This window comes from Pelmatolapia mariae, linkage group LG3_W (assembly GCF_036321145.2).
Source record: "Pelmatolapia mariae isolate MD_Pm_ZW linkage group LG3_W, Pm_UMD_F_2, whole genome shotgun sequence".
In the NCBI taxonomy this organism is placed as follows: domain Eukaryota; kingdom Metazoa; phylum Chordata; class Actinopteri; order Cichliformes; family Cichlidae; genus Pelmatolapia; species Pelmatolapia mariae.
Window position 1 is genome coordinate 5,819,378 of NC_086229.1, and position 24,483 is coordinate 5,843,860.

Consider the following 24,483-nt stretch of genomic DNA (forward strand, 5'->3'; position numbering starts at 1 on the left):
AAGGGTCCTGGTAAAGAATCTGCTGGAATTGTGTGGCAGACATTAGATTTGTTTGATGTCAAAGTTTTAGAAGCTGTTTCATTGTTTTTCATGCATCTCTATTTTGATAAAATGCTGCATCAAAAACAAAGAGGAAGTGAAGTCACATGTGTTTATCTCCACAAAGCAGAATGAGTCTATTGCTGTCACCTGGATCAGTGACCAAATGTTTCTCTCTCTGAAAACGTCCAGGTGAACATAATCAACCATTTGGGATCAGCCAGCAATGCAGCATCATTGTTGTTCAGGTTCAGAGGTTTGCAGAAATGAACTGATGACCATAAACAGCTGCAAAGTCCAATAAAATACCAGCTGGGGTTCAGCTGCATTTGAAGAAGTCAAAGAAAAGTAAGGATGGCAAAGGGCGATGTTTTCTTCCAAAGAACTGATTGAAAAAATGGTTGATGGCCTCATTAGAAGAATAATTTGGACATTTGTGAGGAACTCTAACCAAGAAAGGGGGGGGGGATATGTGTGTATTCACATCATTTATGTTAATGAGAGTGTGGGGAGTGAGTTGGAGGGTAGGGTGGGGTGGGGCGGGGTGGACTGCTTTTTACTATGTAAAGCACTTTGTGCTACATTTTTTTTGTATGAAAAGTGCTTTATAAATAAAGATTGATTGATTGATTGATATGTCAAGTAGTGTGAATGAGCATATTTAATGCATGGAGAATAAGATCATGAGAATAATATTAGTGCCACACAAATAATACACCTGAGCTTTTTGTGGCATTTGCAGAGGTAGAAATGTTGGATGATGGGGGCTCCAGTTGGTGGAGCTGAGCCCTGTTGACCCCTGGATGGCTGATCCTCGAGAGCCTCTGGAGCTCCAGGAAGGAGAAGGGAAAGGACCTGTTTTGATTTTACACTTTAAATAACAAATATTTAACCACAATTTTCAGACAATACTGTGTATTCTGTTACTTTTATCGAACTGTTTATCAAAATGATCTAAAACTTCAATTATGTAAGTAAGAATAAAAACATCACATTTTCTCCATACTGGATGAGCTAAGAGTGAAAAGTGCATCAGTGGTCCCCCAAATATAAATGTTCTTTGACCTTCCTGTCAGGTGACATACTTCAGCCATGCCTGCATGGAGCTAGAGCTTGGTGAGAGAAGGTTCATGTTGGACCCCTGGTTGAAGGGTCCCGCATTTGATTTGATATACCTTTATTAGTCCCACAAGGGGAAATTTGATTTGCCAGGAGCTGGTGACTTCTCCATGAGCCTCCAGCAGATGCCCTGGAAACACTTTGTGCTGCAGATCTCATTTAAATCAGCCATATGTACTCAGACCACCTCAGGCAAGCTCTGCTAATGTTGTTAAATACAGCGGTCCCTCATTAATCACAGGAATTATGTTCTAAAAATAACCCGTGATAGGTGAAATCTGTGAAGTTGCCAGCTTTATTTTTTGCAATTATTATAGATGTTTGAAGGCTGTAAAGCCCTCACTACACACTTTCTACACTTTTCTCAGACAGGCATGAACATTTTCACAGTTTTCTCTCTTGTTGAAACACAAAGTTCAAACCTTGGTAGAAAAATAAGTCCAGCATTACAGAATGGAACCAACTTCAGAGTCACACTGCGAGGGATCGAAGATTTATGTTCATCTGACAAGCTGAACACATTCTTTACTGGACAGGAGACACAGCACAGGATTGATTGACAATGGTCCACAGCCAATCAGGATGCAGAACAAAAACGAAATCCGTGAAACGCCAAGGCTGTGAAAGGTGAAACACGTTATAGCGAAGGACCATAAACATATGCATTACATATTACTGCCGTTTTTATTTGAAGCAGCTAAATGATTGAGAGCAAACACAGCACAGTATCTACAGACTGTTCCTGCTTCAGCTGTTCATCTGGATCACACAGCATTTGATTGATTTCTTATGGCTCACATACATTACAATATTTAAACTGTGACCAGCTGCAATCAACATCAACAAAGGAAAAGAGCACATGCTGCACACAGTCACAGTAAAGACAAGCTATAACATTCTTAAATTTAAAGCCTGAAAACTATTTTTACATCCATTCATTATATATCAATTATAATTAATTATAAATCACTACAAAAGTAATGTAAGTAAGTAAGTAAAATTTATTTATATAGCTCTTTTCACAGATAAAAATCACAAAGTGCTTTACAACACGGGACATGGGAATATAAAAACAATATAACAGTAACTTAAACAATGTAAAACAATAAAACTATAAAAACAGCATAAGAAGAAATTAATCAAATGCTTTTCTAAATAAAAATGTCTTCAGCTGTTTCTTAAAAGAATCAATGGAGTCCGTGCAGCGAAGAGACAGTGGGAGAGAATTCCACAACTGTGGTGCCACAGTCTGAAAGGCCCGATCACCACGAGTTTTAAAGCGAGTGCGCGGTACCACCAGCAGTCTCTGATCTAGTGACCTTAAAGCCCGAGAAGATGAATGTGGTTTCAGCAGGTCAGATAAATATTGAGGAGCCTGACCATGTAGGGCCCTAAAGGTTAGAACTAAAATTTTAAAATGAAACCTAAAATTTACAGGCAACCAGTGAAGGGAGGCCAAGACTGGAGTGATATGCGATCTTCTCTTGGTGCCTGTTAAGAGACGTGCTGCAGCATTCTGCACAGTCTGAAGACGATTTAAGGCTGATTTGTTAAAACAAGTAAAAAGGCCGTTACAATAGTCTAAACGAGAAGAAATAAAAGCATGAATAATCATCTCAAGTTCAAGCTTGGATACCATTAGTCTGAGTTTAGAAATATTACGTAAATGATAAAAACAGTTTCGACATCGAGCTGTCAAATATGACACCGAGGTTTCTAAGGCTTGATTTTACATAAGGGTCTAAGAAGCTGATATGCTGCCTGATTTCTGGGACCATGTGGTCTGGAGCAATAATTAGAGTTTCTGTTTTATCAGAGTTTAGTTGGAGAAAATTGTCATTTAACCATTTGTTGATTTCTGTCAGGCAATTACTTAAATTAGACAATTTATAAAACTCAGACATTTTGAAGGAACAATATAGTTGGATGTCGTCAGCATAGAGATGATAGGAGATATATTTATAGCGCTTAATAATTTGGCCTAGGGGAAATACATAAAGTAAAAAGAGAATTGGACCCAGGACAGATCCTTGAGGTACCCCACACGGCAAAACTGTTGATTCTAATGTGACATGATTCATGCAAACAGTAAAAGATCTCTCAGACAGATATGATATAAACCATTTTAAAACAACACCAGTAATCCCAAACAAGTTCTCGAGTCTGTTTATCATGATACTGTGATCTGCAGTGTCAAAAGCAGAGCTGAGATCCAACAGGACCAGCACGGTGTCCTCTCCAGAGTCTGCTGCCATCAAGATATCACTAGATACTCTAAGTAAGGCCGTTTCAGTGGAATGCAATTTACGAAAACCAGACTGGAAAGTGTCCATAACAGCATTTTTATCCAGGAAATAGTTAAGTTGTTCTACTACTACTTTTTCTAAAATTTTCGATATAAAAGGCAATTTGGATATTGGCCTATAACTGTTAGGAAGAGATGGATCCAGCTGAGGTTTCTTTAATATTGGCTCAACAATAGCTTGTTTAAAGAAGCTGGGGACTGAGCCAGTATGAAGAGAAGTATTTATCATTTTCCACAATACAGGGGCCAATTGAATCAAACACACTAGTGAAAAATGAAGATGGAAGGACATCGAGGGGGCTTGAAGTCTGTTTTATATGACAAAGCAGGCCTCTGACGTCTTGTAATGTAACAGGAGTAAAAGAGGACCAACTATAAGAGGAGAGCAAGTTGAAAGTTTGATATTGAGAAGATGATGGAGAGATATTAGACCTGATGGCAGTGACCTTATTTCTGAAATAGTTCATAAACTCATTGCATTCAGACGTTGAGTGCACTGGTGCACAAGGAGCATCAGGAGAAGCAATGCTCTTAATTGTTTTAAACAAGAATTTAGGATCTTTCTTTTTTGAAGCTATGAGGTGTGAAAAATACTCTGTTCTTGCATTTTCCACATGTCATTTAGCAAGAGGATAGATTCTTTAAGGTGTAACCTATAAACCTCAAGCTTGGAAGCCTTCCACAAACGTTCTAGCTTGCGACAGTATCTCCTGAAATTACAAATGTTTTCATTTATCCAAGGATGAGATTTCAAACATAGGACAGTACTTTTTTTCAGAGGTGCCACTATGTCTAAACTAGAATTACACTGGTTATTAAAGGATGAGACAAGAGAGTCCAAATCATTGTAAGTCATTTCAGCGTCAAACGTGGCAGAGAACCTTTTGCTGGCGTTCTGGTTCATGATTCGCCTTTCAATCGTTATTTTGGGAGCCGGGGATCCAAATAAAACGACAAGTTAAAATATATGCAGCTATGGTCACTCACATGGACATCTTCCACACGAATGTCATTTATATTTAAACCCAAGGAGAAAACAAGGTCCAATGTTTGACCCTTTACATGTGTAGGGCCAGAAACATGCTGCATAAAATTAAAAGACTCTGTGATAGTCATGAAGTCAGCAGCCATGTTACAGGATGCATCATCAATATGAAGGTTAAAATCTCCCAACATTACCACCTTCTCTAATTTAATAATGGATGATAGGAGGTCGTTAAATTCAGTTAAAAAGACTCCGGCAGGGACAGGAGGTCGGTAGATTAAAATACAATAAAAGGTGTGCAAAGAGCCGACCTTGATCATCTGAAGTTCAAAGGAGGTAAAAGAATCCGAGTTCATCAGTCTGCATGTGAATCTGTCCTGGTGCACAACAGCGAGACCTCCGCCACGTCCCGAAAGATGTGGAGTTCCGATGACGGAGCAGCCAGTCGAACAAATTTCCTTCAGATGTATATAATGCATGTTTTGTTGCCACGTCTCAGTTAAACATAAGAAGTTGAGAGATTCCTTTATAAAAAGATCGTTTAAAATAAACTATTTGTTTGTGATTGAGCGAATATTGAGCAGGGCAACCCTGATTGAAGGTTGGTGCAGTCAACAGCTGACTGCAGTGGCACTCGAATTAAACACCTGTGCGCACCTCTACACCTGTTACGCCAGGCGGGGACTTCAGGGCTAGCAGAAGCTAATATCCATAGTGGTACATCACCTCTGCCATCAAAACGGCGGTCGAAGGAGGGACGCCAAGTGAACATGGGGCCATCAGACCATAGATTCCGAGCTGGGAACTGAAGTGTAGCGTCGGCACCAGATGACAGTAGATGAATTGGTCGTAGGCACCGGGATTCTTCCCACATCCAAGAAGCTAATCTTCGGTACCTTCTCAGTCGCACCTGGACACCGGCCCTGGTTCCCCTACTTCTTCTTTTCTTCATATTAAATCCCACTGATATGTTCGGAAACATGCACTCAGGTGAGGAACACACAAAGGGTGGAGGGAAAAATTTCCTGTAACTGTCCCAGCTGTCAAAGTAGCTCTCCATTGAATCTTTGATATACAACATCATGCCCCGATCATAAGTATTGGTGGCAGAGACAAAATCAAAACACAGGACAGTAAAAATAATATTGCAAGTGACAATAGCGGCCAGTATAAGACTATACCAGCGAGCTGTACCAGCGCCATAGGCGGCGAAGCCAAACACAGGCGCCATCTTGTGACACAAGTAAGAGTGAAGGTCTAAATGTTTTATGAAGTCATTGTATAACTTTCTCAAAGCATGATTTGTTTGACTATTTCTGATAAGAGCTCTGATTGGTCAGCTCAGAGTTCGTGTGTTTCTGCCTCATGCATGCCTCCTCAGACAGACTGATGAATTCTTACCTTCTGATTCTGATGGATGTGATGAGGCTGAGGGATTTCCTGTTGGAGGAAAGTGCACTTTAAATCATGAGCTTTTTAAAAATCAAAACCTGTGTGGATTCAAAATAATGTAAATGTAATATTTGTACTCAAAGGTTATTTGAGGAGGAAAGAGAAAACTAAGAAGGTCAATATATACAATAAATTATGAGAATGTTGTGTCCTAACACACTGACTGTTTGTTTATTTTTTCTCTGACTGACCTTTTTTCATCTTCTTTAAAATCAACCCCGCCACCTTCATCACATGGTCAGTAGTATATGTTTCCACCATGAGATCCACCGTTGCCGTTCTGTTCGCTTTCTCCAGGACGCTCTTTTTGATGGGGGTGAAATCACCTCCATTCTTCAGGTACCAGTGGAAACGGTCAAGCTCCTCTTCTCCCAAATCATCCAGCATGCCCAGCAGCTGCTCCTGAACAGACACCTCCATCTTTGACCTGTAAATCATGAGAGAACATGAATCACGGTCTCAGCAGGCTTTTTTTTTTACTTATACATTTCACAGCAGATTGCATGTTTAATTTGGATTATTTAGAATTTACTTATGACTGAATTTTCTGGATGGATTATTCTGTGGTGAGAATAACATCACACACTGAATGGTAAAGAATCAATAATGAGTAAAATACAGTAGGGGACAGCCTTGTGGAGAGCCGGTGTTAAGGCTGAGGGCTGAGGAAAGACGAGGCCCCACGCTGAACACGGTCTGAACACAGGTCGCTGTTGATCATAATGAGCTGTTTCTCCTCTATTAGAGCAGACAAACATCAGCTGTACTTAAAGCCACTAAGTGCTGCACACAGGCTGGAGCTGATGCAATCGCTCATGAGTAAGCACATGAGTTTAAAAGTCCAAACTTCTTTCTGTTGGTTTTAGGTGGAAAGTTCTTACTTTCTCACCCTCACTAAACTAAAACTATGTCCTCCTCCATCCAGCAACACCTGAAACATCTGAGTGGAAGTTCCTCCCTACACTGTGGCTATGTCCCAATCCAGTGACCACATGCTCCGGAGTACGCATTTTGAGACCTATTACATCACCCCTTCTCAACAAGAAGTCTGGGCTCGGGTGAGCCTGACTGCTGAAGATATCTACCTATTCGGAACCATGGTAACAGGGTTCTGGCTGATCGGAGCTGGCTTGGCCCTGGCTTATCGAAGAATTAAGGAAGCGGAACCAGCTGTTCAAACCCCCACAAGGCTGCCCGCTGGGATTGAAATGATGGGACGAGGCGTGAGTTTCTCAAAATGGGCTCACTGAGTGCAGCACGGATAAGATCTTGGAGAAGCTACGGCTGCTGTGAATACTCAGAACAAGACCTCTAAGTGAAAAACTGGATTACATCTGGAGGGGCTAGCTCGAATAACACCTTTGAGCGCAAATGCGATCACATCTTGGGAAGTGCACTGCGGTCATGCGTTCTCAGAACCTGCTCTTTGAGCAAAAAGAATGACAACATCACAGAGCGTAAGTTTGGATAACATCATAGAAAGCTCACGGCTCTCCAACGGGAGATTGAGAGACCAGTGTTGGACTGTTAGAGCAGCTTAGAAATTCATATGAGTTGTTCGCACTAAAGTAAAAAGCAGCATCACTTCATGCGGATACCCCTTCGGCGCCAGCTGCGGTCAAGGCTGGAGCCGAACAGACGAACACAGAGAACTTTTTCTAATACATGGCTTATCAGTACGTTTGAGTCCATCCACACAGCTCAATATGTTTCTACTAACACGTTCTACCAACATAGAGGTCAGAGTGAAATAATGAGGTGTTAGACTGATGTTCTGCCTGACACCAAAGAGACACAGGAAGTGTTTGATTCAGTCAGAGCAGTTTGGACTTATTTAACCACCTTTGGTGTCTATGATGATGTCGTCTGTGGAAGGATGTGTAGAGTAAACACAAAACCAGCCAAGAACAACACCATGAAGCTCATTTAAGAGAAAAGAAATGTGAAGCTGTGGTGACAGATATAAAGACAGTTGATGGTTTGAATCCCAGCAGGTCCTGGACCCCTGCTCTCTGTCCAATCACAGACTGAACACATCAGCAGGACCACCAAAGTCCTCAGATTAATCCAGGGTCTGTCCTCAGCCTTTGCTTCAGTTACTCACAGTTAGACACAGTAACAAATATGTCATCATCCATCTTCTACACTCTATCACTGATCACTAAAACTAGCTGATGTCTGTCCTGATGTCCAGGTAGGACAGACTGCAGTGAGTTTAATAAACTGTGTTAGATTACACTTAGAGGGACAGCTTCATCTGTCAAACAGGATCTGTGATCTATGATGGTTTGATTACTGCATTTAACAGAGTTCATGGTTGAAACAACAAGCAGACTCTGCAGGTGCACCTCTGTCATTAGATTTACTGCAGAAACTGGATTAAACTGGATCCAACTGGCTGCAACTGGATGCAACTGGAGCTCTTGTTGGGATCCAGGGTGCAGCAGGTCTGTGCTGAGCAGAATGAATAAACCAATAAGATGTCTCTGTATGAGGAGGTGGGGTCGCAGAAGGTTAACAGAAACTCTGCAGCAGCATCATCAGCTCACATGGAAACTTTGATGATTCACTTCTGTGGTGTTTTCACAGAAACACGTCACAAAATTAGCTCCACCTGTTTTGTTTGCGAGCTTTGAGTTTCTTGTCTTCATCCTGGATTCTTGTGTTGGTGTTTTTACACACAGCAGATATTTCCTGGTTGGTTCCTTGATGACCACATGAAGCTTTCTGAAGCTTGGATTGATACCGATACTGGTATCGGGTATCGGGGCCGATACTGTAAAATGTGCGTGTACTCATACTCGTAAAAGTTAACCGATACCAAGAACCGATACTAATGTAGCCCGGATGGGAATTTGGGAGTAGATACTCATAATTCCCATGGACTTAAATGCCACGGTAACACAAGGTGTTCACAGTTGATGTTATGTGATGTAACTGTACCCTGAATGTAATTTGCCCTGTAATATGTCACAAGGTAAATACAGGTAATTAGAGCAATCAAACTGTTATGTTAATCATAAAAGTATTATTGTATGGTATGTACATGTACAAAAGTGACTCCCCGTATTTAAACTGCTATGAATAACTTGTTGGTCTATAATATGTGAAACATGTGTGAAATGTCTCCATCATGAAAGATATCAGGTCATCTTGAGCCACAAAAACATTCCTATCATGAGGTAGAAGCTGGAGTCAGTTTGTTGCAGACGTTTATATATCCCATATTTATCCAGTTAAAGTCACATTGAAATTCAAAAATGTATTTTCAAGAGTCGTCTGTCCAAGAGGAGCAGAAACAAATATAACAACAGTTATTTAAGCTGTTTTAAAGGCCACAAAGGAGCAGATTGGTTATAATGCAGCTGCTTCAGAGGAATAAAGATGAAACACTGTTTTTATTTCATGTGTAACACCTTTCAATCATGTGTTGACTAAAGTCTATTGACCAGTATAAGTAAAGACATCACACACACACACATGGAAACACTGAAACCTGTTTTTGGTGCAGCAGCGGTCCCAGCTGCTCGCCTTTATCTAGACTGGGTCGGCTGCTTATCTCAATATAATCAATGTTTAAAGTTCTCAGTGTTTCTGTGTTGCTTCGTATAGGATCTCCCAGCATCATCACTGTGCTGTCCAATCATTGTGTGCTAGGTTACCCTTATAGTGCGATGTGTGTTTGCACAAAGAGAAGCATGTGTGTCAAATATAAATAAGCACAGAACAGAAAAAGCTGCCAGTTTCTTCTATTTAGAGTCAAGTTGGTGTTTTGTGTCTTTGTTTGAGGCCTAATGTCAAGCAGAGGTGTGTGTAACTGCACTGCTCTGTTATATGTGTGAAATGTGTGCTTCAGCATCATCTTCGTCACTGCTGATTCCTTTGTGTCATCATGTGTTGAGAAGAGAGAACAGTTATAACGGAAGAGCAAAAGGAAGCCCTGAAATCTGCATCAACAAGGAAGTGTTGGCTCACCAGTGATCCCAGCAGAGCCACTGGTTTGGCTCCAGTTGTTCTAGATTCAATGATGTTGTTCCTACAGATACATGTTAGCATCTTTATTGTAGTAAAGTCTTGTAATGTGAAGCTAGAAACAAGGCAGGAAACAGCTCCATGATCTGATCTTAATGATGTTGTTTTTATTTCTGTCTTTCAGAACTGGATTGAAACTATCAAAGGTCTAAAAACAGCCTCAACCCTCCCAAAGACAAACTTTACACACGTCATCTTTCAGCTACAATCTTTGTTGCAGGGATCTTCTGCCAAACAAGGCTGAGAGAAGATTTCTTACAGCTGTCATGTTGATGCTGTTTCAATCTTTGGGCAAACACACTCATATATTAGGGCTGATATCAGGGCTGCACAAGTTCTTTGTGATCATGAATAATAGAAGTGTGCCTGTTGAAGATCATGTTTCTACATGATTATATGTCCTGTTATTGTTCTGTATTATATTCAGCTTTCAGCATCCTTTCCCAGCCCCTGTTACACCATCCATACAAAGCCAATCTGACTGTGAGCCAATGTGTTTGATAGTTTGTGTTGGATCAATAGATTTGACAGACTTGGTTCTCATCCAGAGGGAAACAGTCCAAATTCAGATCTAATGAAATGATGGAGGCTGTTTCCTACCACGGTGCTAATGTGTGACTAACAAGGCTCATGGTCTCCAGCAGACAAGCGCCTGGAATGAGGTGAGCTGAGTGTTGCTTTGGTGGGTCTGTGCCCACGTCATGCATCAGGATTCATATTGGCAATAGTTCATATCTCTGTTCTTTAGCCTTCATCACAAAGCTGTGAAGGAAAAACAAACATCTAACAGGATTTGATGGATGCAAAGTCCACTGAGCTCTTTGTCATTTACAAACTTGTCCAACCAACAAGAGCACAGATGAAAAACACAGTGACACTTAAAGGATTTTGCCATATATGAGCATAGATTACTTTCATATAGATTTGCAATGCAGGCTTTTGGTGAGCCGCTGGGTTCTGTCTAATAATCATCTCAGCATTTTACAATAGAATAGCTCTTTATTAGCTCTTCATTTATTGTTATTGGACATGAAACAAGGAAGCTGTGTTTCTCATTGGATGTTAGTTTCATGTTCATCAGGATCATTTTCTAAAGAGCTGATATTTAGACCATTTACTGCACTGGCTGCTCATTCTGTCTCCATTTCTCTGTATGTGCTGTGTTTGTCTTTCATATTTCTCCATATTGACACAAACAGTGAACAGCAGTAGATCTACTCTTCATCTGTTTTAGGCCCAGTGAAAGATCTGAAGCAGAAATGGTGTCATTAGGAGAAGAAGAACGGCGAGGAGGCAGCAGCTCTTAAAGATGAAACACAGCAACTTAGCCCTGAGCTCAGAGAGCTTCACATGAAAAAGCTCCTCAAGCAGATCATGTCAGAGGTTTGTCATCAACAGGAGGAACTGTTCATATCATAGAATGAAGGATGCTTGTCAGCTGGATGAAGAAGGTTATTTAATGGCAAACGTTCACATTGAAGTCAAATTGTTGTGGTGTTGAACAGATTCATCGACTGATTGTCTCCAGAATGTTAGAAGAGCTTCAATGAATCATTAGAAACAACTTACAGCTGCACAGTTGTGTCAAACACATCTTTGTGTCATTGTGGGATTTTTGTGTTTCTACATGTGACACACGTCTAAAACATGCACACAATTTGAACACAAACAGGGACTCATTTGTTCCCACAGCCAGATGCTGAGAGCCATTTCCTTGTAGTCCTGTGTCTATATATATGTAGCATTAGATGTTATTGGAATGATTGTCAGCTTTGATAGTTTCATGTATGTTTAGCTGGACGGCTGTGTGATCCTCCACATGTTTAAAGGTGTCCAGTCCTGAGACACTGGGGGTGGAAACAGCTGTGATGTCATTGGACTGTCACAAAGACAGAAGTGCATGAAGTGAGCAGCCAAGGAGCCGCTGATGTTTTGGATTCAACAGCATTTGAAAGGTTGACACAGACACATTTGCACATAGAAAGCTGAATTTGTCATATGCCACAGTGAACTCACTGTTCAGTGTTTTTCAGGAAGCTTCTTAACTGCCTCTGCTGCCAAACAAGCAGCTGATGTCCTTGAGAAGAAGCTGAAGAAGTCTTCAACAACAAATACAGGAAGTGGACTTTCAAATACTAGATTCACTTTAGACTCACACAAGAAATGACTCAACTAGCTGTGTTTGATTGACTCCTTTGACTCTATGAAAGCTCAGTGTGTGTCTGTACACAGACTGTTGTGTTGGACTATTATTCAGTTGTCTGCTTTTCAAATGTCTGCATCTCAGTGTAGATGAGGCTGGGGGTCATGGGAGGCCACCATAGCAGTCTCTTCAACATCATGACATCATCATAAATGCTGCTGGACTGTCTGATGGGCTGACGGTGAAAAAGCCGTTGGGAAGGAAACAGAAGACATTTCAGAGGCTGCAGCAGATTTCTTTGATTTGGGGCCTTTTTCAGCTTTATTGGACAGAGCAGTGAAGATAAGTGACAGCAAAGCAGGGGGAGAGAGAAAGGGGGCGTGGTCAGAATCAAAGCCAGGCCAGCTGCTCTCCACCTCGTGGCACATGGTCACCTGCTCATCCTAGTGAGCTCCACCAGCAGCCCTTTCACACAGTTTACACTGTCAAACACTGTGTGTGGACCTCAGCTAACAATAGGCTACATTTAAGTCTGGACTACATGCTTTTATATTGAGGCAGATTTTTCACTGTTTTTATTCCATCAGCAGCTCAACATCATGAGCAGCTTTGACATAAAGACATCAAACTCAAGCTGACTTTAAACTGGATCTACTTTTAATACAGGGGCTCAAAAACAACCAACATCTTTATTATATATCAGGACAGAAAGTCATCTCAAATGGAAAACAGCTTTATTTGGAATAATCAGCACTATCAACTGGTTTGGGATCAGTTTCATGTCTTTCCAGCTTCTCCAACAAAGTTCCTGTAAAATCAGCATCTTTATTGGTTTGATAGTGATTGATTATTCAGTCCCAATCTGCTGTCATCTAAAGAACAAAATGATGTTTCTATGAGTCAAAAAGCTCCAGATGTTGTTCACAAAGAAAACAAAGATTAGGAAGTTAAACACAAAGTGTTTGGAGCCAAAATGTTCCCAAGCTGCTCTTTTTGAAATGGCAGAGGTACAGTGGTGTCTAACAGCACACTGTGGAAGGCAAACATGTTCTTGTTGGATGAAACTTCATGAATCCTTTGTAGATTTGAGCTTTTGGAGCCTTTCTTTTCTCTTCAGGTGTACAGAGGCTGAGGAGGCAGGTGAAGCAGGTGGAGCTGTTGTAATGCTGGCAGAGGGTGTGTCTTAGTAACTCTGTGAGGTAGAACTGGATCCAACATTGTGGATGTGTTGATGTTGGAGCCATTAAGATTCTCTGCACACTGTAGGATTTCCCTGTGATTCACTGCGGGGGCATTTTGGAGTCTGTCAATGAAACTCTTCATATTTGTGTTTGACACCAGTTTATAGAAACAGACAAATGTGTCATGCTTTTGTTCGGCCTCCACAAATATACACATTTGTTCATTGGTTGGACTTTTTGGAAGGAGACACATTGAAAACCATGTTAATAAGATCTTGTTGTTTCCTGTGGATCCGACACAGAGAGTGGACTTCAGACAGAAAGCGTGGAAGAGATTTTAGAGGCCGTGTGTGGCAACAGGAAGTTTCTGTATGTTTGCTGATCTTCCATGTGGAAAACAACACGTGATGTTTGTGAAGTTCTACAATGATCATTGTTCTGACAGCATTTTGAGTGGGAACAGTTCAAACTGGGAGTAGTGGGAGTTATTTACTGATTGAAACAAGCTGAATGTTTCTGTGCACGATGAAGATCAGCAGCTCAGCTGATCAATGAATTGACATCTATCAGTCATTTCATGAGATGAAGTCATCAGCAGACATTTGTTCTAACTGTGTGATAAATGTCAGAACGTCAGGGCTCTGCTTTAGTCACTACTTGATGATCATTGGCTCATTGTTGAATCACGTGGCCCAGTCTGACCTCTGACCCTTTGCTGCAGGTCTTCTGTGTTATCTCCACTTTCATGTCTGATCTTCTGCTGTATCGTCCAAAATAAACATCTGAATCATTTCCAACACTTCAGCAGATCTTTAGTTTGGGCAGCACAGTACAAAATAACACATATTGTACTATACTGCCCACTTCCTGATCTTATTGGATCTGTGTGTGAGGTTGGTGAAGGAAACACATGTTTACTGAGTGAATCGCTGCCATTAGGAACTAGTTTTTATATCACAGCCTAGAAATCACACAGGACCATTTCTGCAAGGGAAAAGTCCTGATTGGAGGAAAATAATTGTGTAGTTTGTGCGACTGTTATTTGTAAATGAAGAATTGTCCCAACTACATGTGCTGCTGACCTTTGACCTTTTCTTTAGGTGCACAGAGGAGTCTGTGGAAACATCCAGAACTGAGGCAGTGCTACAGATGTCTTCAAATAAAGTGGTGTATTATCCATGTTTTCTATGGATCACATCAATATCCTGATCTAACAAGCCCCCTTTTTGTGGATTTTAGAGCCTCTGACTTTTGCTGCGTCTGCGTCTCATTTCAAGCACAAGAGCAAGAAGTGGATGAAGAAATGGGGCGAGTGGGGTCAGTGTGGTGCATGTCAGCTGTGCTCATGCTTTCACAAAGAACATGTGTATTCATTGGCAGCATTAAGGTGCACTTTAGTCTTCATAATAATAAAGTATTGTGACTTTCTTATTGTGAATCCTCACAGTCATGTTGCAGCTCTGCTTTGCTTTAAGAAAATGTTCTACCAGGATGTTACTTTCCTAAACGTGTTCTCCAAATGTTCCCAAAGACTTTGTTCTAAGTAGTTCTACATGATGAAACATTCACACTAAGTTTAAGAAGGACACACAAACACCATCTGTGCTTTCATCATGTGTACAAACGTGTTCAGATGTCAAATGTACCGTGAATGGATGCAAATGTGGATGGTTCCAATAAAATGAGACAGTTTTGTAAGTGGATCCCAGTTTGAAGTTCATTGAAACCTATAAGAACATGTTATTCAAACCAACTTTATCCAACAGGAAGAAGCATCAGGGGAACAGGAAACATTCAAACATGTTTACTGTAAGAACTGCACAAAGGAAGGAAACACAATCCTACACACGAGCACTTTAAAATGGACATTTAGCTTTTCAAACATCAGGGAGTGCTGCAATAACAACACTGTGCCCATTCTGATCAGACTGAAAGATTTATAGAGATTTATCCATGTGCTGGAAAAGGATTTGATATCAACATATATGCAGATTAGTAGGAGCATTTTCTTCATATTGATTTAGAGTTCAGTACTAGGAATATGTAGAATTAACATCTGTGTACATGACGAGTGATGAAAACTTTCAAAGGACGTCAGAATTGGTGTCTCTATCTGTGACTGTCCCAGAGGAACCTACCTGAGGGATTATTAAAGATCTGTCTATCTAGAAAGACTTGCATTGATTCACAGTGTACAATTCTTTCTAATCTATTAACATCTTCCTCCAAATCCTGTTTCTGCTGCATCAGAAGGGCTCAAACCTCCTGCTGTTGTCTGCTGGACCATCAATTCTACTTTATGATGATCTTCAAAGATAAAAACGTGAGTTTATTTGTGAACTCTGTGAAATGATGTTTAGTTTGAACCAATCCTGTGTCAGCTGCAGCCACATCATTCCCACGCATACAAATGGCTGCGTTCCTGTTTAGACCTGCTGGCTGTCAATGGGCTTCATTCCATTTCAGACTGCCGGTGGTCGCTGTGATCTAAACTCAACATGGCTCCTGTGTTAGAAGAGCCTCTGATTTTAAATTTGCACATTGAATAGTTTCTTTGCAACACTATGGAGCTACCAGCCCAGTATATGTAGCCACAGTAGATGGAGTTATCAAGCTGCACTGACAAACATCAGGACTCATGTGATCCCTACATGTGGACCTTTCACACATGGATCCAAGTGCAGATTCAACTCTGCATTACATTTGACTTCAGTTGTTACACACTTTCATTTTCTAGCTGTGTCACTTCCTGCTTTTTGGATCAGAGAGTTTATCCATGTCCACAAATGTTTGGCTGCATATTTGTATCATCTATATTTTCAGTCTTCATACAGCCTATATTTCATGTGGACTCCAATCTGCCACCTGCCATCACGTTTTCAGGGTCCATTCAGTGTTGAAATGTAGGACAAACAGCAGCACATGTTCTCTAAATGTTTGCAGTCATTTTAAATTTACAAGCCCACTACAGCCCATTATCAACATGTTAAATTACATTATACATCTTCACTGATTTAAAGGACCACTATTTTAACCTGATTAATTTTCTTCCACCTTAACAGTTCATTCCTCAAATCAAACAGGATATTTGACCCTCAAAAAATGTACCAACAAATAATTTTGCAATAAAATATTTATTTTTCAACATTTCCAAGTGAAATCAAACAAGTGTATTTAAAACCAGAGTGGAAGCTCTTCCTTTGCCCCTTTGGAACAAAGTGAAGCTTTTTGATGTGACTGCAGGAATGTGAAGTGTAACTCTGAGCTTTAGGAAATGAAACTAAATGGACTTTTTCTCCTTTATTTATAGGAAAGTGTAGGAGAGCAACAGATGAACAAGTGCTACTGTAATAGGAAACACAAACACATCATCAGAGGATCTTTATGTTCATCATTATCACTGTTTCCTTGTTCTGTCACAAACACACAACACTTCCTGCTCTCTCTCTGATGGATCTGATTGGCTGTTTCATTCACAGGAGGTCAGGGAGTCACGCAAACAGCTTTAACTGCACAACGACACACTTTAAATCATCTACAGACAAACCTATGTGTTTGATTTATGAAGAAATAATAAAGACGTGTCTACAGCTGTCCATGAAGCAGCTTCTCACACAAACTCTGACACTTCAGTCACTTTAATTCCTACAAAGCTGCGTAATAAAGAGCTGTGACTGCTATGAACTGCTGATGATGACTGCATGAAGCTCTTAGCTGAAGTTTCATTTATTTTAACGTTAATGTCACCTTTTTAAGTCTGTGTGAGGATTTTAATGACACATTAAAGGAGCTTCTTTGATTAGAGCCAAATTCATGTTGATTTTTAGCCTGAAATGATAAAAACTTGAATAATTCTGTTTATAATCATCAACCTGGAGACTAATGAAAAGTATAATAGTACTAAAAAGCCTTTATTATTTGAGTAATGCCTGAATCTGCTCAGAGACAGAGACACACAGAGTTGTTGATGGCAGTTTGACATTAGCTGAATTAAAAATAAAGTGCTCTTATTGTGAAGATCTGCCTCCTGCTTGCTTCAAATCATTTTGATATATTTTTTAATCTAACAGTGAAACATTGAGGCATTAATCTGACACAGTTTGATCAGCAGCTGCGTTTTCACAGACGTTTCACTTTGATTTGTTCAGATTGAGCAGAGAGAAGTGGCTCTCTGTGTGCGCACTGCTGAGAAACAGAAGCTCATTTCTGCTCTGTTTCATTAAAACAGTGTTATGGAGGAACAAGAAGTTCAGCCTCTAAACTCTTAGTGTGAGGACTGAGTGAAGAGTTTCAGAGCAGAGAGTTTTGGCTCACAGGGGCGATCGTGGCTCAAGAGTTGGCAGTTTGTCTTATAATCGGAAGGTTGCCGGTTCGAGTCCCCACTCAGACAGTCTCGGTCGTTGTGTCCTTGGGCAAGACACTTCACCCGTTGCCTACTGGTGGTGGTCAGAGGGCCCGGTGGCACCAGTGTCCGGCAGCCTCGCCTCTGTCAGTGTGCCCTTTGGGGTCCTTAGGGACTAGTAAAGCGCTATATAAATACAGGCCATTTTACCATTTACACCTTTCAGCGTCTACACAAAGAGATGATGACGCACTCGCTCTGAGAACATCTCCACCTCCTGCAAACAAACTCTCCTACTAGCAGCTGTCACAACCACAACAGGCAGAAGACTGGATTTCTTCAGGCTCAGATTTCATGCAGTTTGCAGTAAATAGTGAGTAACAGACTTTGTAGTTCACATGTGTGTGACTCATTTAAATCTTCTCCTCCTGAAAGTGAAACTCTTACAAACACATAAGGACACAACCTGCTGCAGGTTAATGATCTATCTAAAGGCAGCTGACTTTTGACCTTTGAGCAGTTTGCATTTAATTCCTGAAGCACAGATTAATTAACACCATTGGACTTTATGAGAAATCCAGTGTTCCAGGGATCCAGTGTAAAGTGACACGTGGAAGACTGGGTTTGTTTTTTAACACTTAAAACACACTTATGAAATGAAAACACATCAGAAGCTCAAATGTTGCACTTGAATACAGAGAGAACAGAAATGATGGAGGAATCATTTAGTTCACACTCAGAAATATGAACATCAAGTTAATCAGACGATGGACTGAAGACGAATCAGAAACTATTTCCATATAGAAACACTCTGTTTGTCTTTCTTAATCATTCACTCAAAAAAGAGAAACTGGATGTCAAGTAGTGGGTGTGTGTAGGCAAGAGAGGACCCAAACGCATGGCTCAAGACACACTGGGATAAACTCAAAAGGCAGGTCTTTCTTAACAGGAACACAAAGAGTCATACAAAACTATACTGGGAGAAAGCCAAGGCACAGGGGAGACACAAGGAAACGCACACAACCATGAGGGACGACGCGACATGGAGAGGGAGATTCCGACATAAATACACAACGAGTGAGGTGGGAACACACGGGAGCACAGCTGAGGACAATAAGGTATAATGGGATAAAACACAAGGGGAAACAAGGCACAGGAGCTCAGAACTACATGAACACAAATACACAGCGGGAGACATAGGAGCAATTACACAAGGAAATCTGACAACCAATAGCTAAACATAACAACCAAGGGACTAAAAAGTTAAACTAACAAGGTGGACTCAACCATAATACAAAAATAACAAAACACAAAAGCTGAAACCGCTGGGTCATAACACCCAGGATCATGACACTGGATGCTTATTACATTTACAAGAGTTTGAACAATAATGTTTCTAACATGATAATAATTAAATCATATATGATCTGACGAAATTAAACTACTTAACACTTCTCAGTTCTTGTTGAGAAGATGTGATACAATCTAGTAAGGGAGGTTTGTTGCCGTAAAGGCAGATGACTCTCAAAATCACAAGATCAGGTGAGATTTCAGACCACAGGAAAGTCACTGGGGTTATCTCAGGAAGAGGCAGAAAAGCATAGACGTGGTGGATCTTATAGTCATTTTGAAAACATAAGAATGAATCTCTTTTGATTCATCAACATGGAAATATAAAAAACAAAAAAACAAAAAATAATACAACCAAATCACTCCCAGTTTATTTACAACATTTGAAACATAGTGTAGCTGATTCAAAACAAGTGAAAGTGCTGAAAGGGAAAATATGATGATTAATGATTTATTTCAACTCATAACTGGGTGCAGCAGCTAAACTTTGACCTGTGAGCTGCAGCTTAAGCCTCTTTTATGGTTCAGTGTTTAATGTGTAAACTGTTTATGGCTGCAGAGACGCCCACAGTCATGCTATCTACTCTTGAAAAGTGAATTGTTATACACAGTGCAGCAGCTACTTTTGACCTGTGAGCTGAAACTTCAGACTCTTTGATGGTGTGAAGTGTTTAATGTGACTTCAGCCTGCAGACACAAAGGACTAACGAAGCAGAGGATTTTCTCAGTTTCTACACAGACCTGGTCCTTAACAGCAGAGAGCTGCAGAGTGAAGACGCTCATAGGAAGAAGCTGAGTAAGTGCAACGTCCTCTTTGAATCCTGGATCAGGAAGTGACGCCGGTGAATATTTGGTATCAATGTTCCCTCTAAGCTGTGCACTGCTGGCACGGTCTCTGCACACAGAAAATCTGCGTTGCGCACAAAAAAAAATCTAACCTGAATTGAAATTAAAATTAAAACTTTAACAATTCTGTTTTGCAGTGTTAGTCAGTAAGTGACTGGCTGCTCCCATATGGAAATAGAACGATGCCACCTTATCCCATAGTCCAGCCAATGATGCGATTCACATTCGTATATACACAGCTAATCAACATCGTTGACAGGCTATGACAGCGTCCTTATGTGCCGACACCGGTGTTTGAGCTGGCAAAGCGGCGTGGCTGATGTGGAGTGAAGCCACGTTAATGACAACGTGTACAACCATTGGAGATGTGAGCAGGACAGACGGAACAACTGACGGGAAAAGTGTGGACTTTATACCAGTTTTTAAATTGTGTTGATAGGCCACGTAAAACCAGAGTTATGATAAGAATATAAGAATTGTTGGTTTTCCTGAATACTGTCGTTATTTATATTCACTGCGGGAAGAAACGGTACAAACGCCGTTTTATAAGGACGCTCGAAACACTCTCCACCTTTGAGCAAAAACAACACCAAATAAACCCCACCTTTTCCTATTGGTCAAAAAATGTACCATGTCGACCAATAAAAAAATTATATGGCAACATGGCATTTAGTTGTTATGAAGGAAGGAAGTTTTAGGAGTGACAGCGGTGCTTTGAGATGTGAGAGATTTGCGACGTTTAGCGCAAATCTTGTGTAGTTAGTGTGTAGTGTAGTCAATAGTTTTGTTGTGTGTGTCAGAACAATGAGGCGACTCTGAGGTTGTTTTCTGTTTGAGTCTGGCTTCAGTCTAATTTAGCAGCTGTGACATCGGAGATTGTAGGGGAGGAACAGCCACACCCACAGGTGAGTTTCCCACCCAGAAACAGAGCGTGAACATCACCTCTGTCTGCGCTATGTTGGTCACAAGCTTTGTTCTGGACTTTTAAGTGGAGGGTGGAGCTTGTGAGTGATGGAAGCTGAGAGCTGTGTTTGCACATGCTCAGTGTGACAGGATGTTGGCTGCTGTGTTTGCACATGCTCAGTGTGACAGGATGTTGGCTGCTGTGAAAGCTGAATGCTCTCTGGTTAGAAGTGATGTCACACATTAGGATAACTGTGCTCACTCTCTGTCAGAGTACCAGGGCCTCGCTTTGACCACATGACTCTCAGTACACAGCATGATGTGTGCGCTGTAAACAGGAAGCAGAGGAGCAGGACTGAGGTAAACCTCTGACGGACCAAACCGAGACTGAGCTCCAGATGTTTCCACATGTTTCTGCTCTGCGTGTGTTTAATGATTATTTCAGGTATAGATGATGGAACATGACCAGTCTGATATCAGCCTGCTTCTCTGACAGCACCTCACCTCTCTGTGCTGCCCCCTGCTGGCTCTGATCATTACTGACTGAGTCCTTGCTGACACTTTATTAGGTACAGCTTGCTAACACAGGCTCAGACCTGCTTTGCCTTCAGAGCTGCCTTAAATCTTCATGGCTCAGTTTCAGCGAGGTGCTGGAAACATCCCTCAGAGTCATGTGATCAGTGACGCCTGCTTCAGCACTGACAGATAAAAAGTGCACACAAGTCCACATAAACAGGATATATAATAATAATAATAATGATAATAGTAATAATCAAATAGAAATGAAAGAAATGACACCAAGCTCTCTCCCACAGGAGAATTGTAGAAAAGGGGAGAGGCCAAAGGGGTACACTGTATTTATAGGGTTGCACCAAAGAAGAAGAAGAACAATGAGGAAGGGCTCTAACTGATAATGAATATAACAACAGGCTTGAAGGTCGTTGAAGGTATAAAGAACACATTTTGTGTAATTATAATAATATGTCATTTATGGCCGGGTTACAGTAGCACAGCAGCAGCGTTTAACAAAGTTTATTTTCTGTTTCCTGAATTTCGTGGAGTGGAGCTTGTTGTTGGTGTATGAAGAAACTATAAGTTTGCTTTGTTTCCTCCTTTAACAGTTTGTCTTTAGGAACTTTACTGTTTGTTCAGCTCATGTTTGATTTCTTCACACAACAAACTGTGTGTGTTTGTATTTCCGGTCTCTCCATTAAAGTCAGTGTGTAATGTTTCCTGGCTAACATCAGCTGTGTGCAGCTTAGTTCAGCACAAATCTGCCGCTCCATAGTTCACGGTAACGGACTCACAGCTGGACCAACGAGGCCGAGTGTGTCCGCCACTCTGAGCTACGTTCGTTTTTGTGTACTTGTAGTTTGTATTTTGTATTTTGTGAGTTCACTCAGACTCCACAGAGGACGCAGTGTACGTGATGACGTCACAGCCCTTTACCTCCTTTACTGTCACTGTGATTTAAATTTACACACCAGACACCTTCCAGAGCTCCGACGCTTAGCTAACGCTAAGAGCCTTTAAAGACACAACTAGAAAATGTTATTAATCAGTTTGTGCTGTCCTGGTTTTAGTTTGTGATCAGAATCCAGGACTGAGAGCAGCAGCAGAATTGATGGATGATGAATTACTGGATGGAAGAAGCTTCTCATTAGCAGTGAATCAGTGTGTGTGCAGTTCTCTGCAAACTCAGCAGGAATAATTAGTGTGAAGCTTTAACTCTGCTGATCCTCTTTGAATCATGGATCAGCTGAAATGTTTAAATGTTGTTCACACATGTTGGACTGACTGAAGCTTCCAGTCACAGTGAATCAGTGTGTGTCAGTGAATGCATCGTGTGTGCTTCACGGCTCCATCTAGTGGACTCAGAGTAGAGCAGCTGCTGGCAGCTTCCTCTGCCTCACACTGCTGTCTGACTGCATTCAGCTGACACTGAGATGAAGCAGGAAAGAAGCAGCTGATATTTGGACAGCACACATGATGGAAAGGAGGATTTCAGTTGATGTGCACATGAATGATTTGTGTTTCCTCTGCAGGTAGAAAGTGTGTGTGAGCTGAATTGAGCAGCATGGATCAGTGTGAGGACAGAGAGGAGGGAGTCCCTCCCTCTAAAAGCACTCTGTGTGGGGAACATGAGAGCCAGACCAAAGCTCAGAGGTGAGATGACCATCTCTAACTGTCCATGACTCTTCTCCATGTCACAGCTCAGCACTCACATCACTGCTCCATCATTATTCACAGGAACCCCGACTCCTCACGTCTGTCTGCTACTGGGTCCTCAACACACACCAGACTGTGACACTCATCCTGTTACCTCTATAATGGGGTATATGCCAGTGTAGGTTCGGGGGTTGGGGGTGGGGGGGCACTCTGCCCGCTCACTGTGGGGTCTTTTGGAGGATTTTCCCCCTTTTTACATTTCTCTTTCATCCTGTGGGGAGATTCCTTGCACCTTATCTCCCCAGTCTGCCCATATAACTGCCTTTTTACCCTTTTTTTTGCTTTTCCTTTTTTTTCCCCATTTTAAATACCTATCTCCCCTCTTTTTCAAATTTTTCCTGATCCTCTTTTTGTTTCTGTACATGATCCATTATTATTTTAGCCACTGACACCTCTTTTTTCTTCATCGTGTCCCTGCTGCTTTAACACCTTTCACCACCTCCTTCCTCTTTTTCTCTGATTTCTTTCCTTGAGCTGTGGCACACCGCGTTGCCTAATTCATTTATCTGCTCTCTTAATGTCTTCCACCTCTCCCCTGTGGGCCCCCAGCCCTCATCATTCATTCTTTAGTCAAATTCTCCCTCCATCCTGTCCCTGCCACTGATCCAATCAATCACTACTTCTCTTGCGACTTCCCTCGTGTGTTTGCGTTATCACCATTAGGTTTCCACACACTTGGGGGTGGCTTTTCGTGATTGAGACACCAAAGGTTATCTTTCCCTAGGGAGACATTCACTCACTCATTCACACAGTAATCCGCACATTCCAACTCTTTTTACCAATTTCCTGTGATATTTCAGGGGTCCTCAATTCCCTGGGACATGAATCTCCGGTCTCCTCTCGGTCCTACTACCTTGTCAGATGTGTGGGAGGGTCAGCCAAATCCTAAGATGTTTTATGATTTTTTTAGAGGTCCTTAATTCCCTGGGACATCAACCCAGCTCCGGTCTTCTGCCGGTCCTCAGCACCTTATCAGTTGTGTAGGAGGGACATCCACCCCCAAGGACATTTCACCCAAAATTATCAGACTACTCTTTGGGTCTGAGTCAATTGACCGGATTCAATGTGTTTGGTTTCAGTGAACAGGTTGAGTTTTAGAATTATTAATATGCAGACTTTGTTCAACAGGCTCTGCTTACCTTTCAAGGTTCTGGGCCAGTCCCCTGTTCACTTTTTCCTCACACATTGTCTCCTTCGCCCATTTCGACCAGGCTGCAGAATCTGGGTCAAGGCACCAAAATTGTTGCGACCAGCTGTCGCTCCCAATACTTTAATTCTGACCTGTTAAGACATGACTTGAGACAGAAACAATCAATCAGTTTTCCTGTACACTCCTGGTGGAGCATAGGGCCGCAACAACACCACGCCAACGGACTATGTTCTCTTCAGTAGGGTTCACGTCATTCTGGTGGCCTTCACTTCGCTCTTGACTGAGACAGAATACTTCACTTTTAATGTTTATTTACTCATGTGCATGGGGAGATGTGCACGGTGCAAAAGCCTCCTGCAGATCTGAAGGGCGCTCCTTCAGCCTGTCTGTATCTAGTATTTCTAGCT

The 24,483-nt window shown here is 41.4% G+C and overlaps 1 protein-coding gene across 1 annotated transcript in view; it reads left to right on the plus strand.

The window, feature by feature from the left end:
- LOC134620284 (uncharacterized) overlaps positions 1-24,483 on the plus strand; it is a 342,368-nt gene that overhangs the window by 48,364 nt on the left and 269,521 nt on the right. The window contains exon 11 of the mRNA XM_065470090.1: positions 23,727-23,799. Coding sequence (XP_065326162.1) covers positions 23,727-23,799 — 73 coding nt within the window. The remainder of the gene's footprint in view (positions 1-23,726; positions 23,800-24,483) is intronic.